Source organism: Euwallacea fornicatus, chromosome 1, assembly GCF_040115645.1.
Source record: "Euwallacea fornicatus isolate EFF26 chromosome 1, ASM4011564v1, whole genome shotgun sequence".
Taxonomy (NCBI): Eukaryota; Metazoa; Arthropoda; class Insecta; order Coleoptera; family Curculionidae; genus Euwallacea; species Euwallacea fornicatus.
Window position 1 is genome coordinate 4059555 of NC_089541.1, and position 10111 is coordinate 4069665.

Here is a 10111-nt window from a genome sequence, read left to right on the forward strand (position 1 = left end):
CCCTATACTTAAGCAACAATAGGTAGAGTCACTCAACCTCCGCAAACAAGTACAACACATCACAATTGAGCAACTACAAGATGGAAATCCTGAGGCGAGATTACGATAATTGATTGGGGATGTTACAAAGACCATTGTTTGGCAAGAAATCCCACAGCATCCTAATTACCCACAGTTGTTCTGGACCAATGCTCCATAAATCTTACCCTTGTAATAAGACGCTATTTCACTAATGGACATTGTAGGTATGACATTCGCAAATTCCGCTTTGGGAATATTAATACGAATTAAAAATCGTTGGAATTTTTATCTTTTTATTTGAATGGTAAAATTTCACTATTTTGAAAAATTTTTTTAATGACAATTCTCGAGATTTTCAAAGAATCCTCGACAAAAGGGTATTTCAAAATGTAGAAATAATCAATATTTAATTGTGTACGATTAAAAAAAAACAAATTTGATTGAAGATACAAATAAGGTAAATAAAAAAAAACTTTCAATTAATAATAAAGGAACAGTTCCCTCTTATATTCAACTTTTCCAATCACAGCCACTTTAATGTTAAGCTAACACTAACAGTACATATTTACAATTTTCACATTCCTAATTTCTTACAGTAACTCGAATTAAGGACACAACAATAAAAGAAAGTAAGTCAACGTTATAAGTTATTGCAAATAGTCATTATTTCGCAACCAAGTAAATAATAGTGAACCGCAAATTTAAGGCGTTGATTAAGCCATTAGGCATTTATAATCAAACACCCTGTATAAATAAAAAATAAAAGAAAATTTTGTATTGTTTCTTATAGAATTGTACATGTCAAACGTATCTTGAAAATCACATGACTTTAATGATTGCTTTCCGGAAGAATACCTATGTAAGGCAATCCGATTGCCATGATTCACTATTTCTATTTCCCAAACCGTTGTTAAAAGATCGTTTAAACGAGAAAAAAGTTCCTAAATTCCAAGGTAAACTAGGGCTCGAAAACAGTATTTACAAATTACAGTTGGTTTACCTAGAGATCAGAAAAAAATTAAAAACATTTTTTTTTCCAAATAAAGCCAAACCTGACGGTTCTACAAAAAAATAATCAGTACAAAACATCATTTTTTCTCAGGCTTGCACACTGACCTTCATGTATTTTCTTTTTGCTCCACAGTTTCTAAGATGTTGGCCTTAATTTCACTTCTTTAAAAACAAGCCTGATTTTTTCATCGTATTTTGAACGCACTTTTTATCCCCAAGTCGATAATATATCGTAAAATTACTTGTTTCGACGTTTCATTTGAAAACAAACAAACAGGGTTTTCGAAGGCTTTACTTTTATTCGCTCCTTCCAAATTTAGGTTCGAAGCAACCTTTTTTTTAATAATATAACGAATTGGTGTAACTTAACCCGTATTTTTAAAATAAAATTTAGGTTTGGACAAAAATCTTATAAAAAGTCTCATGATGGATGTTTGGTAATAAAACGGTTTAGCGAGCAATCTTGTAAAATATCGTTGAATTGAGGACATAAATACTCACAAAATACGACTCAGAATACCAAATCCATAACTAAACAATTAAAAATATAGCTTGCATCGTAGAAACTAAACGGCAAAAAGACAATTTTTTATTAGATCAGTATGTAAACTTAAAATATAAATATAATCTCTTATTGATTTGTTTTTGAAAAACAAGGCGCATGTCTCTTTTATACTTAGTTAGAAAAAACTAACAGATTTTTAATTTTTTGTGAAATACTTTGTAAACGAAACAAAATTTGGCAATATCGCTTTCGAAGTTTAGTTTACAATTAAATTTAGTAACTTTTGCCAAACTTAACTAACATTCTCTAACTGTAACGGTTTAGAAACTGAACAGTCCTCTATAGATCACCTGTAACATATTCAAATATTCCTGCACTGTAAAAATATATTATAAACTAAACAAATATACGCAATACACCGATGTGTTGCGTTTCTTCATTTCAACAACATATTCTAATATGTTTCATACCAATTAGGACATTAATATGGGAAGAGTAAATTTTCTCCCCTAAAAAAGGTGTACCTATGAAAAAATGCTTTTTCTCTAACAGGGAATATTCCGAGATATTAGATACTCTGGAAATTTTTCAGTATCTCCTATTTAAATATATTTATACTTTTCTTACTATAATATTCATAGAATATTGATGAATTAGAAGGAACATTCATAGAATAGTTGTTTCTACTATCACTAGATTATTCAACTGAGTTTTTATGCATGAATATTACCTGGTGTTAACGTTACTCAGTGCGAACAATATAAAGAGCTTGACCGATCATACTGCTTCGTCATTCGGGTGATTCGACTGATTGAATATGAGTTTAACATCGTATATATATGAAAGGATAATTTTTAGTAACCCAATTCATTATCTTGTTTAATTCAGGATGTCAGAAATGATGTCCACGATCCATAAATAGTTCAAGTTGTCCGACTTGTACAAACCGACAATGACCTGGAACAGACTACACAGCAAGCAGTTGACTCTCGTAAAATAAACACACACTGCGTCAATATATAGAAGCCGACATGGATCTTCAGTTAATAAGCGATCAGATTCAGCATGACTAGCGACCCAAAGATAAGAAAAATTTGAAAGAACAGCTGTGAGTGAAATATTCTAACAACATCTCAATAGGTAAAGGAGTTGCCTCACTAATACTCGGGTTTTGGCATTTCCTTATGCGAAATACAAGTTGATTCAAAAATACACACGCGACACATCAATCAAGGTCTGAAAAAGGTCAATCAAACTGCTTTCACTGAGTTTTGAGGTAAATCCTTTTAATATCACTAAACCTCACTCGCGTCGTGCTGATATGAATCAAGAAAATGACTCGAATATGGTGGCTTCAAGTGGAAACAATGAAGACAACTACTGAAGCATTTCCGTAGAAGGATGATTTTGACATTGTTCACTTAACAATCCACCGCTGACACCCCACATCCCTCTCAATAAGTCATCCAGCTGTCTATAGGCGTTGTCAACACCACTTAATTACCTAGCGGGATTCCATTACCACACCACTGCAAATAACCGAATAATTATTGTTCAATTGTAGGTCACAGATCACATGCTGGTTGTATCAATCATCCAGCTTCAGCACAGGAAGAGTTTTTGAGTAGGAGTTCCTGTTCTTGCACCTACGCTGAACAAACTTGAGTGATTTTGATAGGTATGGTGTTCTAGGTAGAGTTTGGTCAGTAATTTGTCTTTAGTTGTCTTGTAGCATAAAATACAATGTTTTTCTACTCGATTTCATGCTCTAAAGAGTAGAGCATTCCCCAGAGATTAATGCCGAAATAGCCTAAAGCAGCGTTGAGATACACAAGTTTAATAAGCTCACGTCATTTTAACATGATTTCACGGGGAGCTTTCTACTCCCCACAGTACAAAGTCCATCCCCTAAAGCCAGATTACGTACTTCTACAAATACCGGTCGATATCCACCAATTATTATTTATCCCATACCAAACGTTACCAAATATCTCAAATGAATATTCCTAGATAAATGCCTCATGTATTGTTATTTTAATTAAGATGGATTCTTTAGTCAACTACATACTTTATCTGAATAAGCACAGAAGATCGAATCCAATAATTGTTATACATACTATTGGCATTATTGTCTTAATATTCAATCATTTATATTCAAAAATATTCCTTGATATTGTTCGTAGGAATACGTCTCCACAAGCGTTTTTTAAAATGTTAAGAAAATATTTAATATTACCTGGGTGTCCACCATTAAGACAGGAAAATTTGTCCAAAAACACCTATTAAATTAAATATAAGACTATGATGTGTTTAAGCTATAACGTTATATAAATAAACACTTACAAACGCAACTCCAAAAAATCATATCGGAAAACTTCCAATATGATGCGATGATGAATTTCCAAATGGTTTAGCTGAAGGGGCGAAGTCTTTACTGCGGTTCTCAATGAATGGCTCTTGACCTAAACCCTAAACAGTAAAGAGAAAACTATAACAGTTATGTAATAACTATGTCATGTAAAGTTTTAAAGATTATTTCAGATCAGTGTGTAGCCAAACAAGCTTACAAATGAGTCCATAAGTAAAAGTCGAATAAAACTGCATTAAATACTCATTACATGCTACGTTTTATACACTACTTAATTACTCATACTAACGGTTAACTAACCTTATTAATTTCGGGAAAAATCGTACTCAAATTAAAGTTAGCCAGTGTCGTTCCAGCTGAATTGACCGACGGTGACATTTGAGGATGTTGAACAGTGGCTCGACCTGTTATCGCAGGGGCCAAAGGTGGCATCAAAGTATTGGGAATACTTTCGGTGTTTGGTTTTGAATACAAAGGATTTTTACAGGAATATATTGTGGTTGGAGGTAGGTACGTAGTATGAAAATCATCTGGCAGAACTGGGGAATTAATAGCACCAGGCATAGACAAAAAAGGTAGGTCAAAATTAGGGAGAACATTGTCGTTCAGTGTCCGTTTCTTCACTTTCTTGCAACTATAGCTCTGATTTTTGTCATCCTTAACTTCAACTTGCCTGTAATAATTCTTGGAAAAGTGGCACTTTTCTTTGCTACTAGCCATAGGAGTTACGTTGCTTTGGAAGAGATTGGTTGCATCCCCTAGAAAGTCCTGGGTGTTGGACGTAGACATAAAAGTATTACTTGCCACATAGGAGGATGTTATAGTGGATACAAAATTATTGCTATAACTGGCATTATTGTGGAAAGTGGTCGTAAAGTTTTGAGTAAAACTTGAGGTATTGGATTGATGATAGGTTTGACCTGACGAATGCATGTAGGAGCTATTATTATCCTGAGACACTTCTAATGAAGGGAAATACATATTTTCGTTTAAAAAATTCGGGACAATAGTCTTATTTGTACTGCTCTGACAAGTAGCATTCCTCTGAGAAGGCTCTTGAATCCCAATTAAGGCTTCCGCCGAGTAGCTACTTCGAATATTTTTCGAATTATTATTAGTTCTAGAAGGTTGCTTAACCTCATTAAACATGTTACTACTGGCAAACCCAGGTTTCTCATTTTTCTGATAACTGCCATGTATCTCTTTACCGGTCTCAGACCTTCCAGAGGCTCTTTTATTACTTTTAACTACCCCAGCCTTGGAGCGATTCCCACTATTTCTTCTTGAAGCTACTTTCGCAGGACCATTTTCCTGATTTTGATCAACCAACTGGCTCACTGACAAAAAACTACTCTGGCCCTCACAGCTACCGGTCTTTCTAGCTCTTCCCCCACTATCTCTCGCCCTTTGATCCTTATAAACTTTCTGCTCCACTACAGGGGTGTTTAATGCCAAATCTCCAACTAAAGTAGGCAAAGTTGAAGGTACAAACGGCTGAGAGGTGTCTAAAAATTGAGGAATCTTGCTCGGAGACCATGAGAACTGATTTTCCTCATTTTCCGGTCGCTGATAAGAGGGGTACATATCACTGGTTTTTCTAAAGTCCTGATGGCCAAAATGCTCGTTTGAATTTGTGTATGTGGGGGTGTTAAAATAACTATTAGCGTTTGTAAACGCGTTGGAACTAGTGCCGCTAAAAGGGGGCAGAAAATAGTCGCTTTTATATGAGGTCGTAGTGCTTGGAGTAGTCATCCAATTAATGGGTTTATTATGACCAGGGGTTTTAATTTTGGTTTGCAAGTTGTTGTTCTGGAGTTTGTCCTTCTGGTAAATTTGATTCGTGTTGCAGTTCGTGAATGATTTTCTGTTGTAATCGTTCGTATATGAGGATGTGAAGCCCGACATATCCTCCCCTCCAAAAGCATTGTAAAAGCTGTTGCTAGTAGCGGCACTGGTGTATACTGGAGCATATTGCTTCGTAACGTTATTACCAGCAAAGTGGTTAGAATTAGCAGAAGAACTAGTGCAATTCTTATACCCAGAATAATGACTAGAAAACTTGGCAGAATAAGCGTCATTTTTATTAGAATATCCCTGATGAGTTCCAGAAGGTTTAAACGAAAAAATATTAGTACTGATATCCACAGTACTACTACTTCCACCTTGTATCAAATCTGGTAACTTCCCGCTGTTACCAATCATCTCCTTTTGAACGTTACGCTGCTGATAATCTGGAAATTTATTATAGCTAATCTCTTTAACGACTTGAGATTTATTGTTGCTGCTAAGAGCTTTCACTGGACTTTTAATACTGCTAACATTAAATCCGTCAATGTTTTTCCCGCCGCTATTATAAAACCCTGCGCAACTATCTTTGCCAAAAAAGCTGAAACTGTCAAAGTTGAGCAAATTGGGCGTTAAACTCTCCGAATAGGACTGCGTGGGCTTGGCAATGTCCATCGTACCAATTTGTAATAAGTTTGGGGTTCCAGTTTGGCTCTCAGAGTTCTCATCCCCCAACACTTCCGCGACTTTAGTGCCTGAAGAAACCAACGGAAACGCGAGCAAGAAAGCTGCAGTGGGAGAAGTAGATTCCTGGTTCTGACACCCTGGAGGTACTTGAAATGAGGCGAAAATATCATTAGAGAGTTCAGTTTGTGGTAGGTGCATTTCCAAGGATTTTAAATCGTTTATATTGTTGGAATGCTGGTGGTTAATAACGTCGGCATGTAAACTATTAAGCACTACATCACTCTCTTTCTGACAAGAAGGCACTGTCATCTCCACAGTTGATTTGACAACAGTATTATTATCAAGCTCTGTGTCTTTAAGCTCATTGTTTTGTAACTTAACAGTCTTAGGTTGAGGATTTTCATTAGTTTCAGTATCAGCAAGTCTATCCAATAGGAAGCTGTCAGAATTGTCAGTAGGTTTTATGGCAACCTCTGCAACATTTGGCAGAGTTTCTCCTCGAAAAATATCAGAAGTTTCCTTCGAGATACCACCATTTTCTGCAGGGGTACTTACAAATCTAGTTAGCTCATTTTCAAGTGCATCTTTATTAGGTTTTCCATTATCAACTTCACCTACAGTGTCCATCATATCTTGATTTGTTGATTGCTCTGCGGCTTTAGCAGAAACTTTTACTGGAGAATCCGTCTCGATTGCTTTAGATATTTGGTCAGTTTTGACAACAACTTCAGAGACAACTTTAGTGCGTTTAGCCTCACTCTGCATACTTTGCTCAGCCCCCTTTTTCCTACTCTCACTCTTCCCCCCACCTTTTTGTGGCTCAGACTTTCTACTTGAAGTAATGCCACTGTTTAAACAATTATACTTATTGTACTTGGATGTTAATGCAGGAATAGGAACCTTATTGACTTGCGTCGTGCTTGTTATACTGGTCCTAGGTCTGAGAACTGAAAGTGAATTGGCAACAGCCACTTCTTTAAGAGAACTTGGTATTGTGGTCTTTTTCTGAGTGGTGTTAGTGGTACTAGTAGTGTTGCTTTTACTTGACACAACTATAAGGGTTGAGAGGGCAGTTGAGAGAGGATTGGTGAAAATTGTAGGCAAAACTGGGAGGGGCTGAGGGTTAGGAATAACAGGCATAACAGTACCATTGGAGAATACTAAAGTTCCAGGAAGGAGACCTGATAATTGGGATTGGGCAGGGACTACTGAGGATTTTACTTGTGAAGAAGCCACTGGAGTTTTGATAAAAACCGAGTTTGTCAACACTGAAAGCGAAATGTAAACCTAGGGAATCATGAAATTGAAGAACCTATTTACCTGTTTGGCTGGATTTTCCTGGGGGTCTAGATAAAATGAAGCAAGAATTGTTTTGTTGTAAGCTAGACTGAGTGACAACAAAAAGGCAGTTTTGTGATGACAGTAAAACCTTCTTAGAAGCCTTATTTCTATCTTGTGTTAAAGTTTTTTTTCTCCTAGCTCTGGGTTTCAAGGCTTTAGGTTTTTGAGTTTTAACTTGATTTTCTTCTGTAAATAGATGTGTGTTGTTAACATTCAATAGAAATACTTACAAGGAAAAAAGTTGAAAATCTATCATCCAAATTAAAGTTTATTCAGTAAAATTGCATTTTTTTGAATTGAGGTTTTTTGTCAAACTAAAATTTTATGTTAAAGAGTTCATATGGGTTTTTCGAAACATTGTTGTACAAGGGAGCTCAAAATCTAAAAATTTGTAATTTTTTTTTTTTCATTTTTAATTTGTGAAACACCCTATACAATGATAATGTTTTAGCTTAATAGACAAACAAAAAACTAAGACAATTCCAACATTTTCTAAGAAATAGGAGGATTTTTCAATAATTTTGTTTTATCTATGAAAATAAACAGAGTCTTTACAGGAGTAATTTGTCTGCCTTATATATTAAAACTCATCTTATATTTGGGCATAGTTTTAACACAAAACCATTCATATCAAGCTAATAAAAAAGTGCAAATTATATAACTTACTCTCCATCTCCTTTTGTAACATTTTTGCTTCTTGTTCTTTTGAAATGACATTAATATATTTACGTCTAGACTTAAGCTTCTTAACAACCCCACATTCAGAGGGAATTTTAATACCTGTGGTTTTGAGCAAACTGGCAAGATGTTCATTGCGTAATAGCAATTTTTTTACCCTTTCTTGTAATTTCTTAATTACATTACTAGAAACTAAAATTAATATGTGTTATAGAAATTTTTCTGTTTGTTACAAACTTCTACAGCTTTTTACCTGTTGATTTTTGCTCTGAAATCTTTTCTTCTTCAGAATTGACTAAAAATACATTGAGTTTTTCATCAAGTTCTTTAATAGTTGAAGCTGCATGTAACAATATATCTGGTTTAGAAAGTGGTTTGGATGCATCATACACGGGTAAGACTTCCCATAATTTCTTGAAATAGTCATTTATACGATTCCTGCGTTCTTTTTCCCATAAACTAGTTTTGCTGTAAGATAGAAAAACTAGGAATGAAAGATGAGTAGTAAATTAATGCAAATAAAATTAAAACTAATCTTACCCTGAAGATATATACTATCTTGTTGAAATAGAAATGTCAATTTTAAGATATCCTTTGACGATTCATAAATAAAGTAAAACAGATATTTTTTAAGAGTATCAAATTGAGAAGTTTTTAAATTTTTAGGAAATGGGTAGAAAATAATTTATTGTATTTGGTAAATTTTCTATTGGGGTGTGTAATCCATATTTACTTTAAGCAGCCTTAAATGTTTTTTAATGAATGTGACATGTGATAAGTAATATAGCAATGACAATGACCATATTCAGTCAACAAAAATATAGCCTATAAGAAGGCATAAGGAACAATTTTAGAATGCACCAAACTATCATCTTCTGTGTTACAAAAATTCTGTTAGCACCCAAAAAAGAATTCCAAAACATCCAACCATACGTCAGTATTGATGTAACACATTAAAGGTACATTTTACACACAGATGTTCTCAGTAGGGACAATTTCCTAGACTATGTGAAGTAAATAAGAGGCTAATTAGCCTAGCCGTCAATATATGAAAATGGTATTCTTAATGTAAAGAAGTGTCCAGCTGTACTATCAGTTATCAAACACCACCCACAGAAGGAAACAAATTGAAGAACATAATGAATGAAGCCCTTTTTTCGAAATTTAATTGTAGTGAGTTCCTACCACTCTTTATTTAAAAAATTAGTCCTTTTTGAGGCATATATTTGGACTATATACTCATAGACATAGGTAAATAGTTTCTTGAGAACTTAAATGAACAATTTGAAATAAGATGAAAGGAGGAACGTGGACATCTAATAATCCAGAATTTACCTGCTTTCTCGCTTTTTTTTCTCAGGTGACGAGGAAGTCATTGCGTTATCATAATGCAAAATATAGTCGCATACTTAAATATGAAAATCTCGCATTGACATGTAAAAAACTTTTCTTATAGTAAACTTATAAATTATTATTTAAATAAATATAATTTACAATTATTGCATTATTTTTAAGAGAAAAATCAAATGTAAACAAACAATCTCCTTCACTCTTCATATAACAGAGAAGAAAATTTGAATTGGCTTCGAATTGTATAATTCGTAGTCATCTCACACATAGAAATTTGTACTATCTTTGTCTGATAATAGAATTTTGACAAGGACAGCATGTGCTCCACGCCTGTAAAGGTGCATGTGCTCTTTTATTGCTAACAG

The 10111-nt window shown here is 34.3% G+C and overlaps 1 protein-coding gene across 5 annotated transcripts; it reads right to left on the minus strand.

Moving 5' to 3' along the window:
* Positions 1–500: 500 nt before the first annotated feature.
* Positions 501–9937, minus strand: LOC136349418 (mucin-3A-like). Of its 5 annotated transcripts, XR_010733842.1 has the most exons (8): positions 9732–9937; positions 8650–8864; positions 8385–8588; positions 7698–7904; positions 4206–7645; positions 3881–4006; positions 3774–3816; positions 501–3066 (listed from the first exon to the last, which is right to left on the minus strand). XR_010733842.1 is itself a non-coding variant. In XM_066301191.1 (7 exons), the coding sequence occupies exons 1-6, from the start codon at positions 9770–9772 to the stop codon at positions 3899–3901; spliced, it is 4215 nt and encodes a 1404-aa protein (XP_066157288.1). In that variant the 5' UTR covers positions 9773–9937; the 3' UTR covers positions 501–3066; positions 3881–3898. The 5 variants fall into 5 exon arrangements, 3 of the variants coding, with proteins under 3 accessions (XP_066157288.1, XP_066157167.1, XP_066157090.1); XR_010733821.1 differs by having other exon boundaries at positions 3774–4006; XM_066301191.1 differs by lacking the exon at positions 3774–3816.
* Positions 9938–10111: the final 174 nt, after the last annotated feature.

What these genes read in the sequence shown, in the direction of transcription:
- LOC136349418 (XM_066301191.1), bottom strand. Translation starts at nt 9,772, where the DNA reads ATGACTTCCTCGTCACCTGAGAAAAAAAAGCGAGAAAGCAG. An exon ending in AAAAAAAAGCGAGAAAGCAG is followed by an intron (nt 8,865 to 9,731) that starts GTAAATTCTGGA and finishes TCTATCTTACAG; the next exon opens with CAAAACTAGTTTATGGGAAA. An exon ending in TTTTTCCCGAAATTAATAAG is followed by an intron (nt 4,007 to 4,205) that starts GTTAGTTAACCG and finishes TTTACTGTTTAG; the next exon opens with GGTTTAGGTCAAGAGCCATT.